At 41.3% G+C, this 18,003-nt stretch overlaps 2 protein-coding genes across 31 annotated transcripts in view; one reads left to right on the top strand and one right to left on the bottom strand.

Moving 5' to 3' along the window:
* The window catches only part of SETD5 (SET domain containing 5), a 78,678-nt gene extending 71,481 nt beyond the window's left edge, over positions 1-7,197 (bottom strand). For 13 of the 24 annotated variants that reach the window (XM_063703571.1, XM_063703569.1, XM_063703577.1 and 10 more), the window contains exon 1: positions 6,819-7,137. The gene's annotated coding sequence lies outside the window, so the exon portion shown is untranslated. Of the gene's footprint in view, positions 1-6,818 lie in introns of all 24 variants that reach the window. The other 11 variants (XM_055382819.2, XM_055382827.2, XM_019023856.4 and 8 more) reach the window with 4 other exon arrangements.
* LOC101132497 (uncharacterized) lies at positions 7,161-16,018 on the top strand. Of its 7 annotated transcripts, XM_063703597.1 has the most exons (3): positions 7,427-9,279; positions 12,955-13,354; positions 14,281-15,632. In XM_063703597.1, exon 1 carries the CDS (start codon positions 7,684-7,686, stop codon positions 8,320-8,322), a length of 639 nt encoding a protein of 212 aa, XP_063559667.1. In that variant the 5' UTR covers positions 7,427-7,683; the 3' UTR covers positions 8,323-9,279; positions 12,955-13,354; positions 14,281-15,632. The 7 variants fall into 7 exon arrangements, 6 of the variants coding, with proteins under 6 accessions (XP_063559667.1, XP_063559666.1, XP_030864869.1 ...); XR_004069779.3 differs by lacking the exon at positions 7,427-9,279 and adding an exon at positions 7,161-7,361 and having other exon boundaries at positions 12,955-16,018; XM_063703596.1 differs by having other exon boundaries at positions 7,427-9,240; positions 12,955-15,632.
* Positions 16,019-18,003: the final 1,985 nt, after the last annotated feature.

The following is an 18,003-nucleotide window of genomic DNA, read 5'->3' as shown; positions in this document are numbered from 1 at the left end:
AATGTGATCCCTTACTGTCTCACTTTTACCAGGAACTTCTTAGAGCCTCTAGCAAGATCCAGGTAATAGGAGCAATGGAAGCTATCCTGAAGAGATTTCTAATTATCTGGGAAGGGGGAGGGTGTAAAGGATGTTTAATACTGGCAACGTGGGTCATAGCACATGCAGAGAAAACTGTCTGGTATGGAGACTGGTGCTTGACTAGATGGCTTCTATTTTAGTCCCACAAATTTATGGAAATAATCCATGTGAATAAATTATAAAGAAAGAAATGACTACCCTAAATTTCTGTAGTAATATAAAATATAGCTCACTAGATTTTGTGTTAATGCTGTTGCTATTTTACTGATGAGAAACTTCCAACTAATTACAATAATAATTAATCACTCAAAATTTCTTTTTTAGGTCGAAATATTGTATCATTACTGCCAAGACCATTATATAACAATATAATGTTAAGTAGTAACATATCCAGTTTTCTTTAACAGAGAGAAATAACACAAAACTTGGTCAGTCTTGCTTAATATTATGTGTACGAAAGGCAGTTTTTGGTTATTAATCGGTTAAAACATCTCCTTTGCTAATCCATAAATGGAAATTAACATTCCAGTTCCCTTTATTGTTGCATGCAGTATAGACAGAAGGGAAAACTTTAAGGCTAGTTTAGTAACATTGCAATATAGGTGGTACCTCAACCCAAGCAACAAATGTGCTCTTGGAAAACTGTTCAAACCAATTATTTCTAAAAACTAAAGTCTTTTAAAATACATTAAGCATTTTGAAAAACCTTGTCATATATTCCTTCATAAAAGAGAAATCCTATCACAATTCAAATAATTGCCAGCTAATTTGCCTATAAATGAAATTATTTTTAAAAAAAAAAGAACTGACGCAAAACATTTATAAGTAACTAAAAATGTTGTTCAGAACACCGATCCTTTAACATTTTAATGAAAACTTCAATAGGGACCCAAATTTCAAAATATTTCATTATGATTTTGGTTTAAAGGACCAGATAACCAACAGATCTTTTCCAACTCTATGATTCATACTAAGTCTTAATAAACTGGATGCAACCATCCCACTTGTATGCGAGCTGAACACAAATGTATCAAAGGAGGTTGCCTAAACTAAAAGGTGGGGGAGGGAGTAATCTCCAGGAAATATCAGGTTCTCCAGGAACTAAGGATGAGGCTGAAATTAAAAAGTAGCCTTTCTTCAGTTAGCATTTTACATATGGCAACCCAACACATGAATGCTGTAAGGTGCTCCCCATCTTAATGAAATAAAATTGTAGACAACTACGAGCAACTATTTCATAAAGGGAAACAAATTATTCTACATGTTCAGGTCCAATCCCAACCCAAATAAACACATTGTATTACAATGTGTTTTTATTCAGATAGAATATTCTTTTCCATTTCCTAAAGAGAATTCAGCTCTAGAACGGGTCTACTCGGGAGGTGACTTGCACCTAGGAGGGTGCAGAGGGTGGGATTTATTTTATTTTAACCTATACAGAGCTTTATTTTTTTTCTTATTTTTCCTTGGCAAGAATGGATCCCTACAAGATATTCTGAAATGTATCAAATTTGGGGTTAATAGTATGTGGTTGGCAAAAATTCAATGCTTGAGTGGGAACTAAAAATGATTTCTTTAATTGTATGCCAAACTGAATAATCTCCCAGGGAAAAGAACCTCCTCCTCTTGCCTTTCCTACCTCCTGCCCCTCCCCCACCAACATTGCCTCCCTGCTGTGCAAAGAGCCCTTTGTCCTGCCCCGCACTTATCTAGCTGTTTGGCCATATTGACAGGCCTACTGGAGGCATAATAAGGGAGTCAGTCTGACATAAGCAGCTGGCAATTTGAAACAAAAATCTTCCTTTTCTACTTAGACCAAATCCTGCTGCAGAGGTCTCTGGCTCCTCCCATGCTTCCATCTATTTCTCAAACAGAGCAGCAAGAAATTCAGCATTTTTCCCTCCATTAGGTAGCACAAATCAAAAACTTGATTCCCCAGACAGAAATCTATTTTGTATACATTCCTATAGCTACTGCTTTTTGTGATTCATAACATAGGCCAAAAGTGTACATGTAACTAACATGGCTAAGGCAATGCTTCTCATTACTTCATACTGCCATGAAAGCTGTGGGAATCCTTATACCACAACGAACCCATAAGAACACAGAAGAGAAAGCAGCAGCCCAACCAATGCAACAGACATGAAGCATCAGGCAAAACTGGCCTGATGTAAAAACTTAGTGTTTTAAAAATACTAAGACATTACTCCAAGAAGCAGAAAATTCCTTTCCCTGTCTTCATATCAAACATACTTAATGTGACCTTACATTAAGTAAGGTATTCCCTCAGGTACTCAGCAAACAAAATCAATATGATGGTATAAACGAATGAGGCACGATGCGATTACAAATTCCTTGCTCAGTGCGGGCACATATAAAGCAGACTGAGCTTACCTTCATTGTTTATTTTATCCCATAGTTCCCTTCGCTAAGTATTAAAGACTGAACGCATTTTGTCCCAGGGTAGGGGAATTCTCTCCAATGTAATGCTTTCTAACAGCACCTCCCCCCAAAGTTACTGGGTATCTTTTACGCAATTCATAATTAAAGATACAATAAAACAGTTTTCCTAAGACTTATTTAACAAAATGTATATAGACAAGTGAAGGAAACTATATTCTCTCCACCTTTCATGAACTTCCCAGAATCCCACCCACAAGATAAATCAATCATTTTGCCACATATTTTGGAATTTTTGGCAGTAAGGAATGGTACCAATCCCTGCCCATCATAGGTACACTACATTACTTTCTAAAGAGTGCCTTTGAAATAATATTTTAAATTACAAATGACTACCAGTTATATCACTAAATATACGATGCACATTTTGCAAAGTCTGATGCCTCAAACAAAATATACTGGTCAAGAAGTTTCAGTTTTCAACACCTGAAATACAATTTTTATAAATAAAATTCACTGCTAGACCTTCTGACTTCAAATTAAACTGATGAATCACCAGAGTTCAGCCAAAAATTATTTTTAAAATTTTATTTTATTCATGATCCAGTTCCCCTCTGATAAAATGTATCCAATAGTCATTGACTGCTGTTAACTATGGCCTAATTTTTCATAAGTTATTTCAACATGGAGAGGATAAAGCAAAAGTAATTATCTGCAAATCTGTACTTTGCACTTTATTATTTCCCCATTCAAAGGTAAAAATGAAATAGTCATTCTCCCCAGAAAAGCCAGAATAATTTCAGAAAGTCAGTTCCTGGACACAAAACAGTATCAAAAGATATAAAAAAGTTTTCAAGGGTATAACTTAAGTAAATCCTTCTATGAAAAGGGCATGTATGATCCTCTAGAAAATGATAATATCAAGAGCACAAAAGGTTCCAAACAACAGGAAATTCGAGTGTAAAAGCAATTATTTTATATAGCAACTTAAGCCACAGAGTAAAAAACTACAAACATTTTTATCTTAAACCCTAAGTATGTCAAACAGCTAGTATACATGAAATCATATTTATCTGCTATTGCATCTTATCTATGTGATAGTAGTAAGAATTGGAACCTCCTAAAATAGTATCCATTAAAGGTTCTGTTTCATTGGTCTGCTTTTATTACTGGGAAAACAATGTGAGCCACGTTTGTGAATGACAAAACTCATTTCCATTCTTTTTGGTTCTCTGCCACAAATGCCAGAGTGATACTACAAATTATAGATGTTTGTGAGATTTAAGTACATTTAGACGAAAATGAACAAATCAAAATTCTGAGAGAAAAAAGTATAGGATACACGAGTCTTGGGGAAGAAAAACAGCACACAGGAATATGTCCAGTATTGCATATAATTGGTGGTGGTGGTTCTCCTTCAAGTTTTTCCACGCTCAGACTGTTTTGCTTAATCAGAGATCATCCTAATGTTCAGGAGTTGTGGGGGAGGGGAGATCACCTAAGGGGCTCAGAGGCCATCTTCTCAGTATCCTGAACTAGACTTATTCGATTTCTGCATATTTCTTCTGGTCTGTCCTACATTTCAGATGGATTATGGCCAAAAACATATATTTGTGATGTCAGAAGGCTGTATCCAACATGTATATAACGAATCAATCTTATAAGTCAAACTCCAAAGAAAATATCTAATCTGGAGAAGTTTATTACTAATATACAAATTAAGAATATTTATTTAGAAACCACTCCAAAATGGCACCTTTTTAGAGTTTAAGAGTTCAAGCTTAGTAAAATGTTTAGCAAATCATCTATAAGGTAAATATGGTCTAATCGAAAGGATGGAGACACATAACAAAATAATAAGAATTGATTCTATGATTAAAGAGACGGAGGAAAACATGATATGTCAGTTGCAGGAAAAAATTCCTGTTATTTTCTTCCTATTGTGGTTATCAGAAAGATTCTTAAAATTATTACTTGGGTTTTTAAACTGATTGAAAAATTAAAACTCTAATGGAACTTTTAGTCCTATCCAAGCACAAATATCTAGATAAAAAACAAAAATCTGCCAAAAAACATAAACCAAATCAACCAAACAAAAAAAGGCTTTAACCATGATCCAGTTTCCAGATGCCAATATCCATAAATGGGTAGGAGGTTATGAATTACTAATTCCCATCTCCCCACCAATAAAAAGCAAACCAGCTCAGCAGTGAAAATTCCCAGAAAAGCAAGGTTTCTTCTTAGTCCTGAAGCAGCCATCGCCTAAGTGCTGCTCCCTGCAGCCAGCAGCATTAATGGACGCTGCACTGCTGTCCTTCCCTGGAGACAGCAGCCAGCACTACTCAAGCTTCTCACGTAGCAACCAGAGCTCCAGAGCCAGCAGCTGCTGCTGCCTTGTATACTCACCCCTGTGATCCAACCCAAAGGAACAACCTTCTCTTTACCCCACCCCCACTCCTTACACACACTTTTTTTTTTTTTTTGGACCAGTGCTCCATGCCAGAAGGGCTGGAATTATGCTTTTAAGAAAGAAACAATCCTAAGGTCACCCTTTTAAACCAAGGCCTTTTATTAGAAAAATCAACATTTACCAAATTCTAAATATCCATTTTAATTAAGCCAGCAGTTTAGGAGTGAAGATTAAGCTTTGGTCTTTTGAAAGCCAATTTCCCAAGCACCCTACAATCTAATTTAAATTTGCAGCTAGAAACAGAGCCTTGTGTCATGTCCTACCAAAGGGCATAATTCATTTTTCTACACATAATGACAGTCTGAGTAAACCTTAAAGACTCTAATCCCATAACAGGCCAGAATTTTTGGCTACAGAAGAGAACTAATGATCCTGAGAAAAGTGGAAGAAATCCAATAGAAAAAAAAAAAAAAGCCCTACGTCCTCTATGGAGCCCAGAAACCTCTGATTACTTGAGTATTCTCTGCTTTAGTCCTAGCTCAGATCCCACACATCTAAAATTATCACTTAGAACTTTCTGTGACCTAAAAACATTAATAATATAAAATTAACAACCAAAAAATAATTTCAAATAGGGAGTACACACTCTCCTAAAAAGCTCAGCACACTCCACTCAGCTGGATCCTCCCCAATCACAAGTATAGCTATGTAACATCTGTCCAACAAAGAAGTGTAAATATGACCTTGGTCACAAATATGTCATCTAAAAACTTGTTTAGTCAAGTGATGAAGGTAATTAGCAGAGAACTTGGGGATTCGTTCAGTACCTATGTGCACGAAGGAAACCGGAGAAATGAACTTAAATATAGACAAAGCCCAGTGGAACCCAGAGGTCTGGGAAAGAAATGAGTTACCGGTGAATACATTGCACAAGTAACATGAGAAAGCAGAAAATGCAGGTCATACACGCACCCCTGACCCAGACCAGCAGAGCTGACTGCAGCATCCGTATCCAAGAGAAAGACCACTGACGCCCAAGAAGTGAGACAAGCAAGGACTCTATAGAATCAATTAGCATAGAAGGGGCTTTCCCAACAGTTTAACTTTCCCTCTCATGCGATTTACCTACTTGAACCAGGGCTCTTTCCTACACTCCTCTTCACATTCCCGACTTACACGCAGAAGGAAAGAGAATTCATAAAGGGAATATTTTTCTGCCTTTGAAGATATTCTCACAAGATCGTTCTCCACGCCCAAGGCAAGTAAAACGACACAATCTGGCTCAACTCCAGGCTCGAACCCTACACATTCAACGAGGCTATCTCAGACACGCTGTGGCACACGCCACGGGGAGCCAGAGAACGTGTGGTGGGGGTGGCGAAGGTAATGCCTTTGGGAAGCAGCCATCTGAGGTGGGAAGCCAGAAAACGAGAGGGAAGGCGTCCAGGAAGATTACGGAGGGGAGATCGCGGCCCCCAGAGCGATCAGAGTTGTCTGTCACAAGGCCGCGAGAACGGGGGTAGGGAGTGGGGGATCGGGGAGAGAAAAAAAGTATGCCTGTGTATTTCGAGCGGAGGGCAGCAAGAGGCCTCTCCTCAAGGGAAAGGTAAACGTGGAGTAGGCAGTTCCCAGGAAAGGGGGTGAAGAGGCGTTGGGGGAGGGGAAGCGTCCTGACCCAGGAAAGACATGAAAAGGGGAGTTGGGTCGCCTAGATTAGAGGGGGGCCTCTCTCCCTGGGAAAATGGGGTGTTGCAACGGTGTGTGCGAGGCGGCGAGGGGGGTGAGAAGGGGCAGCATCCTCCTAAGAGCTTGGGGAGGGCCAGGCCCACGACCCAAGGAGAGCGAGCGCGGGGAGACGGAGGAGGTGACCCTTCCCTCCCCTGGGGCCCGATCGTGAGGTTCGGTCTCTTTTCTGTCGGACCCTTACCTTGTCCCAGGCGCTGCCGGGGCCTGGGCCCGGGCTGCGGCGCACGGCACTCCCGGGAGGCGGCAGGACTCGAGTTAGGCCCAACGCGGCGCCACGGCGTTTCCTGGCCGGGAATGGCCCGTACCCGTGAGGTGGGGGTGGGGGGCAGAAAGGCGGAGCGAGCCAAAGGCGGGGAGGGGGGAGGGCCAGGGAAAGAGGGGGGCCGGCACTACTGTGTTGGCGGACTGGCGGGACTGGGGCTGCGTGAGTCTCTGAGCGCAGGCGGGCGGCGGCCGCCCCTCCCCCGGCAGCGGCGGCGGCGGCGGCGGCGGCGGCAGCTCACTCAGCCCGCTGCCCGAGCGGAAACGCCACTGACCGCACGGGGATTCCCAGCGCCGGCGCCAGGGGCACCCGGGACACGCCCCCTCCCGCCGCGCCATTGGCCTCTCCGCCCACCGCCCCGCACCCATTGGCCCACTCGCCGCCAATCAGCGGAAGCCGCCGGGGCCGCCTAGAGAAGAGGCTGTGCTTCGGCACTCCGACTCCTCAGAGAGCCTCGGCTAGGTAGGGGAGCGGAACTCTGGTGGAAGGGGAGGTGCGGTGCACTGGGGGGATGGGTGGCTGGGGGGGCCGTCTGGTGGCTTGCGGGGGTTGCCTTTCCCATGGGAAGTCGGGAACATAATGTTTGTTACGTTGGGAGGGAAAGGGGTGGCTGGATGCAGGCGGGAGGGAGGCCCGCCCTGCGGCAACCGGAGGGGGAGGGAGAAGGGAGCGGAAAATGCTCGAAACCGGAGGGAGCCATTGCTCTCGCGGAGGGAGGAGCGCTTCCGGCTAGCCTCTTGTCGCTGATTGGCCGTTTCTCCTCCCGCCGTGTGTGAAAACACAAATGGCGTATTCTGGTTGGAGTAAAGCTCCTGTCAGTTACACCGTCGGGAGTGCGCAGCCGCTTAGCGACTCTCGCGTTGCCCCCTGGGTGGGGCGGGTAGGTAGGTGGGGTGGAGAGATGCTGGGTGTGCGGGCGCGGCCGGCCTCCTGCGGCGGGAGGGGAGGGTCAGTGAAATTGGCTCTGGCGCGGGCGTCCTCCCACCCTCCCCTTCCTTCGGGGGAGTCGGTTTACCCGCTGCCTGCTTGCTTTCGACACCTGATTGGCTGTCGAAGCTGTGAGACCGGGCCCTTGCTACTGGCTCGAGTCTCACATGAGCGAAACCACTGCGCGGGGCGCGGGGGTGGCGGGGAGGCGGGCGTTGGTACGGTCCTCCCCGAGGCCCAGCGCCGCAGTGTCTGGCCCCGCGCCCCTGCGCAACGTGGCAGGAAGAGCGCGCTGGAGGCGGGGGCGGGCTGCCGGCCGAGACTTCTGGATGGCGGCGGCCGCGGCTCCGCCCCGGGTTCCCACCGCCTGAAGGGCGAGACAAGCCCGACCTGCTACAGGCACTCGTGGGGGTGGGGGAGGAGCGGGGGTCGGTCCGGCTGGTTTGTGGGTGGGAGGCGCTTGTTCTCCAAAAACCGGCGCGAGCTGCAATCCTGAGGGAGCTGCGGTGGAGGAGGTGGAGAGAAGGCCGCACCCTTCTGGGCAGGGGGAGGGGAGTGCCGCAATACCTTTATGGGAGTTCTCTGCTGCCTCCCGTCTTGTAAGGACCGCCCTGGGCCTGGAAGAAGCCCTCCCTCCTTTCCTCCTCGCGTGATCTCGTCATCTCCTCCATGTCGAGTCGCTTCTCGATTATGGGCGGGATTCTTTTGCCTAGGCTTAAGGGGCTAACTTGGTGCCTGGGCGTTGCCCTGCAGGGGAGTCAGCAGCTGTAAGATTTGAGGGGCGACTCCGATTAGTTATCTTCCCACGGACTTGAGTTGGTGTCGAGGTTATTGTAATAAGGGTGGGGTAGGGAAATGGAGCTTAGTCATTCACCTGGGGCTGATTTTATGCAACGAGACTGCGGATTATCACTACTTATCATTTTTGGAGCATTTTTCTAGAGACAGACATAAAGCATGATCACCTGAGTTTTATACCATTTGAGACCCTTGCTGCACCACCAAAGTGTAGCATCAGGTTAAATCTTAATAGAAAAATTTTAGCCTTTGCTTGAGAAACCAGTGCTTCCCTCCCCCACCCTCTCTCCCCAGGCTTTCTACCCCTTTGCATCCCTACCAGGCATCTTAGCAACTCTCACTCATACTTGATCCCATTTTCCATTTGTTGTACTTGCTCCTCTAGTATTCAGACATAGCACTAGCTTTCTCCCTCTCTTGATCTTGGGTAGCCTGGTGTCTCGCGAAAACCAGACAGATTGGTTCCACCACAAATTAAGGCTTGAGCTGGGGCTTGACTCTTACCCAGCAGTGCTTTTATTCCTCCCTAGTTCACGTTCTTAAATGTTTACCTTGATTTTCATTTTATCCTTTTTCCTTAGCTGGGATTCTATCCCTGACCGTCTTCACAGTCCAGGTGATCTTGACTACTGCTTTACAGAGAATTGGATCTGAGGTTAGGCAACATCTCCCTTTTTCTTCCTCTAAATACCTCTCATTTCTGTTCTTACCAGTTAGTAACTGATCTCAGATGCCTGTGTGATAGCTTCCAAATTGCTGTCTCTGTCTTTAGTGTTATCTTTTGATCCATCTTACATCTTGTTAGGATGATTGTCCTAAAGGAAGATAGAGCATGAAAATGACAGATGAAACTCCATTACTGGCTTGTACTGTTTACAGCAAGTTGTCTAACCCGCGGGCCGCATGGGACCCAGGACAGCTTTGAATGCGACCCAACACAAATTCGTAAACTTTCTTAAAATTTTAGGAGTTTTTTTTGCGGGGTTTTTTTTTTGTTGTTGTTGTCTGTTTTTTTTTTGCTCATCAGCTGTCCTTTATATGTGGCCCAAGACAATTCTTGCAGTGTGGCCCAGGGAAGCCAAAAGATTGGACACCCCTGGTTTACAGGATGAATTCTGTCCTCGTGAATGTGATGCATAAGGTCCCTGGATAGACTTTCCTCAATTTAACAGCTTTTTCATTTTTCACTATTTTCCACATACTACACACACAAACATGACCTCTCTCCTGAAGTCACATGGAATGAATTGCAGTTACCCAAATCATAGAGACGTCATATATCTTTGTGGGGTGGTTCTTTTTGGAATGCTACCCTTGCTGCTTTTAATCCTGCAGATTCAAATGTCATCTCCCCTTTGGTCATGCCTTCCATGGTCTGTTGTTCTATGAGCCAAACTCCCCTTTTAAAAAAGCAGTTTTCTTCTGACTCCTGAGCAGTTTGTACTGCGTGGGTCATAGTACTTGTGGGGTTGTCATTGCTGATTTAAATTATCTTAACTTCTGAGCTTTTTGAAGGAACAGTGTCTTGTACTCCTGAGCTCCTAGTATATTCTGATGTCTAGCCAACTTTAAGTAAATGGAGTGAGCGACATGTAAATGTCTTTATGGTTTGACATTTTATTAATCTTAAGCATTGGAAAAGTGGCTGGTATGACTAAAGAACTGAATTTTTATTTTTTATCTAATTTGAATTGCAACTGTGGGCAGTGTAGCTGTAGCCCCGGACTTGTTCTGTGGATTACAGAATACGTGAACATTGATGGTTTTCTCTTTTTACTGAGCAGTAAGGAAATAAAAGCTGAAGCTCTCTGGCCCATTACATTTCATTTAACTGCTTGTTTTGTTTTATTTATTATATATTTAGCTGAAAGCTAAGTCCAACAAACCATTTTTAAAGATGTGCCTGCCTTGGACAACAGTGAAAGCAAGTGTTAATGAGTTTGGATTTCCAAAAAAATGCATAATGAATTTTAGGGAGGTGAGATTCCATTAAACTGTTACAGGAGCTACATAGTTAAATATATCAGAACTTGAATGAAGAATAGGTCTGTGTGATACAAATGAACCCAGCCTAAATTTCTGTCCTACAAGTTTTCACTTCCTGGAAACACTTGATTGGAGGAGCTCTAAGCATCATATCTTGAGTTATAGAAAACAATCACAAAGTAAGTTTTATCCTGAGGAATTATAATACCAACATTTTAACACCAAATGCTTTTTATATTGCTAATACAGTATCTTACACATTTTAATTATCTTTTTTTTTTTTTTTTGAGACGGAGTCTTAGTGTCACATACTGGATTGCAATGGCATGATCATGGCTCACGCAGCCTTGACTTCCTGGGCTCAAGTGATCCTCCTGCCTCAGCCTCCTGAGTAGCTGGAACTACAGGCACACGCTTCCATGCCCAGCTAATTTTTTTGTGTTTTTTTTTTTTGTAGAGATGGGGTTTTGCTGTGCTGCACAGGTTAGAACTCCTGGGCTCAAGTGATCTTCCTCCCCTAAGCTTCCCAAAGTCCTGGGATTACAGGTGTGAGCCACCGCACTAGGCCGTTAAATATACTTTTAAAAAAGACCCTTAGGTCAGCGGTGTTCAGACCTCCTGTGTGTGGAGACAGTTGTCTTAATGTAGATTCTCAGATCACCCAAAAATTCTGAATTCTTTTGGGGAAGGTGGAACCCCACAGGGCAGGCAGTATAACTCAGTATCTTCAAGTTCATTTGCTGACTCGGATATGCCTATTTACCTGCCAAAAATGATTACAGTTTCAGAGAGACTCTTCTCAATTGTATAGTATGTGACCCTCAATTTTTCCTCAAATGAACTGTTTTTTCCTCCTCCTAAAAAATAACAGAATGGGAATTTTGAGAGGCAAAGAGAAATAGTAATTAATATTTTTGGAAACTTGCAGGTCAGGTTTTCCTTTTAAAAGGAATGTTGAAATATATTCTTTCGAACAAGAGAAGTTCACCTTATTTGTGTTTCTCCTGCTTAATTGCAATCCTTAAGGAAAGTGATTTTTCAGTGCCTAAGCACAGAGCTGGAAGCTCAATAAATGTTAGTTTTGTTGGTTTATACGTGAAATTGATTCTCAAGTAATAGTTAAGCTCAGAAAACATATAAACAAGGCTTTTTGGGAGAGACTTCAGGGTCCCATTTAACCTACATCTCCTAATATTCTATTCATAGAGGAAACTGATGCCTCATGGTCTCTGAGTACATCTATCCCACCATTCAGTTCTTCTTTGGGTTTCCTGTACTAACCATTGCAGTTATCCTTTTCCTGCACTTTACTTCCTTGGGCTTTTTGTTTAAATTAACCAGCTACCTATCTCCTTTTCAAGTAGTTACATACTATTTCTTACCCTTATAAGACAAATTTATTAAGTATATTACACGCTTGTACTTGGATGAGAAAGCTGGTGAAACTTTTGTCAGGGCTAGTGTGTGTGTGAGATTTGCAAAATGTAAACAGGTTACTTCCATATATTTTTTGTGAGTGGAGGTTTGGCATAATCATATAATTCTAGTTTACAACACTCTAGTTTGATTGTTAGGTTAATTGTAGAGCACCTTGTTAGGTCACAAATCCAGAAGTCTGGTACTGGACTTTGCAGGTTGCTTTCTTAGTGGCATATTAGTTTATATTAGAGCACATACTTCTCAAGAAGACTTTTTTTTCTTATCCGTGACTCTCTCTTCTTGAGATTGGATAATATATTGGATTATTAGAGAAGTGTTAGTATTGAATCAAATAGTTTTATTTTATCTAGACCAGGGTTAAACCTGATGAATTGTTTCTCCTCTTCTTATGGAGTATATCTTCTTGGTGACAAAGACTTTCTGCCTCTGATTTTTATCTTAGTCGTGGTTACATTTAATAATCCTGCTTTCCAGCTTTTTTTCTAGAGATCAGTCATCAGTGACCTTTTGTCTTGATACCTTGTCACCTTTTGTTTTCTGGTTTTGGGTTTTTTTTTTTCTTTTTTAAACATATGTAACATTGGCTTTTCCTGCTGACAACAGTAACAGAGTTTCAGATCATGTTTATAGAATGGTTATTTCATCACCTAACTAATCTCACCTCTAGTGTATGGATTCTGGTAAAGTCAGTCAACAGTCTTCACAGCCTTTTCTATTTTTACTGACCTTGATTTAAAATCTAATCTTAGACCTTGAGGTATTGCTTACGAATAGTGTAATAATGAGGTACTACTTATAACAAATAATGGTAACATACTCTAGTGCATACTATAGGCAAAAGCTAATGGAAACATAGGTAGAAGAAATGAAGTAATAGTTATTGAATGCTTTTTGTGTACTGCAGATGTGGAAACAGGAAGAGAACTAGAACTGGAAGTAAAGCATTGAAGATGTGACTGAATTGCTGCAATCTCATGATCAAATTTGAATGGATGAGGAGTTGCTTTTTAGGGATGAGCAAAGAAAGTGGTTTCTCGAGATGGAATCTACTGGTGAAGTTGCTGTGAACATTGTTAAAATGCCAATAAAGGATTTAGGAATTACAGAAACCTGGTTGATAAAGCAGTGCCAGGGTGTGAGAGAGTTGACTTCAATTTTGAAATAAGTTCCACTGGCTGGGTGTGGTGGCTCACACCTGCAATCCCAGCACTTTAGGAGGCCGAGACTGGTAGATCACTTGAGGTCAGGAGTTCAAGACCAGCCTTGCCAACATGGTGAAACCCCACCTCTACCAAATTAGCCAGGTGTGGTGCACACCTGTAGTCCCAGCTACTTGGGAAGCTGAGGCAGGAGAATCTCTTGAACCAAGGAGGAGGAGGTTGCAGTAAGCTGAGATGGCGCCCCTGCACTCCAGCCTGGGTGACAGAGTGAGACCTTGCGTTTAAAAAAAAAAAAAGGAAAAGGAAAAAAAATTTCTACTGTGGGTAAAATGCTATCATGCTATGAAACAGCATCACATGCTACAGAGAAGTCTTGGGAAAGGATGTCAGTGTGGCAAACTTCATTGTCTTTTAAGAAATTGCCACAGCTATCCTAATCTTCAACCACCACCACCCTGATGAGTCAGTAGCCATCGTTAACGTTGGCGTAAGACCCTCCACCAGCAAAAAGATTGTTAGCATTTTTTTAGCAGTGATGTATTTATCAATTATACATAATGCTATTGTACACTTCTTAATAGACTATGGTATAGTGTAACCATAATTTATGCACTGGGAAACCAACAAATTCATGAGATTCGCTTTATTGTAGTGCTCTGGAATTGAGCCTGCAGTGTTTCTGAGGTATACCTGTGTATTTAGTATGTTCCTTGTATATAAAACCCCATTTTATAGGGTAGGAAACTAAGGCTTAGAGTTTGAGCAATTTTCCCATAGATAACACCAATAAATTGAGGGCTGCAGAGACCACTTAAGTGGTTCTCTTAACAGTAGTCTAGACATGACGTAATGAGATTTGGCTTAGGAGTGACAATGGTAAGGAAGTTAAAGGATTCAGGAACCAAATACCAGTTATTGAGAAGAAAGAATGGCCTCAAAACATCACTTCTCAAGGAATCCTTGATACCCTCACCCTTACTACACTGTATCCTCCATTTGAATGTTGTCAAGAGCTCTTCTCACAATTGTAAATAATTGTGTAATTTTGTTTTTTTTTTTTCCTACTTTAGGTTGCTCCTTGAGGGCAGGACAGTTCTTATGGCTTTATCCGTTGCCTAAGCACAGAGAGGTCTGCGAGGTCAAAACTATTGTCATGATAGCAAGATGCCTGTCTTTTTCATTTATTCTCACAGTGTGCAGAGGCTACATGATGTGTGATGACATCCTCACTGATGTTAATGAATGGTGCTATACTTGAATTTTCTAAGGTGTCATTAGGTAGGTTTAGGTATGCATACTTGTTTTTAGAAATTATTTTTTCCCTTTTTCCCATTTTTAGAAATCAACTCATTTTTTAGGTTATGCCTTCAGTAATCTTTGCAACCTCAATATTGTGCAATGGTTACTTTAAAATATTGTAGTTTTCTTTGTGCCTAAGTATAAACATAAGTACATTTTGTTGTTTTGTTTGCAATAGTGGTTTAAATATTTTCCCAAAATATCCAAATTTAAAAATTCTACAACTTTAGAATTTAATAAATTTATTCTAAAATATTTATATATTTTTTCATTTAAGAATGGATCATTGGCTTAAAAAGACTGCTTCTCATTTACTTATTGGCTATACCATGTGTATACTAATAAAAAACAAGATTTGATTTGGAAGGACTGACTCAAACTAACGAAAATATGAAACCTGTCTTTCTGCTTTGGAGATATTTACCTTATCATGTTCTGCAGTAGAATAATTTAGTTCTTTTGTCTTTTTTTGGAGATGAGGTCTTGCTGTGTTGCCCAGGCTATTCACAGCTGCCATCATAGTGAACTACAGCCTGAAACTCCTGGGTTCAAGAGATCCTTCTGCCTCAGCCTCCTGAGTAGCTGGAACTATAGGCATGCACCACCAAGCCTGGGCTTTTAAAAAAATTTTAAAAAGAATTTTGAGACAGGATCTTGCCATGTTGCTCAGGCTAGTCTTCAACTCCTAGCCCTGAGTGATCTTGCTTTGGGCCTCCCAAAATGTTGAGTTAATAGGCGTGAGCCACCATACCCAGCCAAAAATTTTTTTAGAGATGGGAATGGAATGATTTTGAATAGTGCTGGTGCCACCTATGTTGTGGCATCATTTTGAAACCAATCATTCAGAGTGCTTTTTTTGGTAAGGCATTATTTTTTAATGCAGGTGTGCCACTACTGAAAAAAAAAAAACAGGTTTTAAAGCTAGAAATGAAAAAGCTACTTAAGTATCTTAAAGGATAAGTTACTTTATTATACACTAGAAACATACACAATAGCTGAAAAACTTAAAAAATCTCACATTGCTGAATGTCTCTGCTGGCTGAAGTGTAAGTAAAAGATCATAGTAGTGCCGCTGTTGAGTGATACAGCAACTTGTCATTAAAGATGTGTGTGCAGACATGGATTCTGAGTTAATATCTCATCTGTAGAAGTATACATTTGTCTCTTGCTTTGGGATTGGTTTCTGGACACCATTCCCCCACCCTTGCTAGCCATTCGCCAAGGACACCAAAACCCAAGGATGTTGAAGTCCCTTATATAAAATGGCTCTGTATCTGCATACAACTTACACACATCCTCCCATATACTTTAAATCATTTCCAGATTTCTTATACTTCATACAGTGTGAATGCTATATAAATAGTTGTTACATTGTGTACTTATATTTGTACTATTGTATTAAATATTCTCAAATATTTTCAAGCACATTTGGTTGAATCTGCAGATGCAGAACCTGAGGATATGGAGGGCTGACTGTGCTTATACGTTATAAATGGATGCGTGCATAAACATGGCTGGACTTGTTACTTGGCTTGTATTTGCCAGGCATCAGCATCAACTAATTAAAGATATTCTTACGTGAAAGCTTGGCAACAAACACATGTCCTGAAATAATGCAAGTGTAGAATAACTTTTTAAAATTTCATGGTTTATCCTAAACTATATGTTGACATAAGAGTGGTGATAAGGCAACAGTAGGTAAAACTTCAGGCACCTTGGCACAAACTGTGGCAGTGGCATCAAACTATAAGTTATTTTTCACTGCCATGCATTTGTGGTGTGAACCCCCACAAAAGAAAAAAACCAGTTTCACTCAAGAATGTCCTTGTGAAAGCAGTGACATTTTGTTAAATCTTAAACCCTCCAGTACATAACTTTTTGAAATGGTTGTCTCAAGAAAAAGCACTCATGTAAGCTGAATTATCTGCTATTTCCTTGGAGCCTAACAACTGACAGCAATTGTTTTCAATGATAAAATCCAAATGTTGAGTCAAAATCAGAATTTCGGGAAAACTTGTGTCTAATATCAGGAACTTGACAGCTTCCCAATACTTCATGAGATAGTGATATTGAAAATAATTTTTTTTTTTTTTTGGGGACACTTGGCTGACTGCAACCTCTGTCTCCTGGGTTCAAGCAATTCTCCTGCCTCAGCCTCCTGCATAACTGGGACTAAGCATGTGTGTACCACTGTACCCGGCTAATTTTTGTATTTTTAGTAGAGATGGGGTTTCACCATGTTGGCCAGGGTGGTCTTGAACTCCTGACCTCAGGTGATCCACCTTGGCCTCCCAAAGTGCTAGGATTACAGGTTTAAGCCACTGTGCCCGGCCAATGATATTTTAGGTAGTATACAGTAAAATGGGCCAACATTTGGGAGATTGACATAACTCAGTGAAGCTATATTTTCCTAATGACTAATACATGAGATTATAGAAAACTGCTAGTAACATTGTAACCAATTGAATGCAAAAGAGACAATTCAGTTGTCTTCTATTTAAGTCAGACATTTAGGGAAACTGAATTGCCAAAATGTAAAACAATGCACCTATTTTTTAAAAGATATGCATTTGTTGCTATAATATTTAAATATTTTACTTTCTAATATGGTAAGATACTAGTAAAGTGATTTGGGGCCCTCAATCTTTAAGAATGTGAAGGGATTCTCTGAGGCCACAAAGTTTAAGAAATGGCTACTCTAGCACAAACGCACATAGTAAATACTCAAGTACCTGTTGAATGACTTCATGGAGTTAAAGTGACTCCTGGTATTAAATCTGTATGGCTGGGATAATGGGCATGCTAGGACAGGAAGCAGATTTCCTTAACTTCACCACTGTAACTCATTAACAAACATGTTAGCCTGAGACAGAAGTATTAAGAGGCGACAGGAAAGCCTTTCATAAGCAATGTGATACTTTTTTTTCACATTATTCAACATGTTTTAAAATTTGGTATACAGGCCTGTGGTGTTTCTCCTGAACTTTTGCCAGAGTAGAATGGTTCATGTTTTTCCTCATAGATTTTCACTCCTCACTAAACTTCATGACATCTAACATGAACTTATTAGAAAAGGCTATGCTTGAGAATAAGGATATCTTTTTTCTATGCCTATGTTGTTGGTGAGTATGAAGCACTTACAGGCTTTTATGTACTTGAGGTTCCAAAGACATTTGCAAATTTTCCCATTTTCAGTCTTCAACTTAACATTTTGGTCCTTGCAGTGGAGACCTGAGTCCTATCTGACATTGGGCCTACAGTTAGGGCAGAATTTCCTAAACTGCCATTTTTTAAAGAAATAAGGGTAACCAAATGTTCCCCTTAAAAGCACTCTGGTACCCTCTAGTATTGGGAGATAACTATCTTCCCCTAATTAGATTTGTAAAATCTTTCTCAATATTTACATTTTTTTCCCCTCAAATATATTGACTTTTTCATTCCCAGTAACAATATGTCTGGTCTGTAACTAAGTCATTCCATGTTCAGATTACAGA

This window comes from Gorilla gorilla, chromosome 2 (genome assembly GCF_029281585.2).
Source record: "Gorilla gorilla gorilla isolate KB3781 chromosome 2, NHGRI_mGorGor1-v2.1_pri, whole genome shotgun sequence".
Taxonomy (NCBI): Eukaryota; Metazoa; Chordata; class Mammalia; order Primates; family Hominidae; genus Gorilla; species Gorilla gorilla.
The sequence above is the reverse complement of the archived record's forward strand: the minus strand, read 5'-3'. Positions and strand labels throughout refer to the sequence as shown.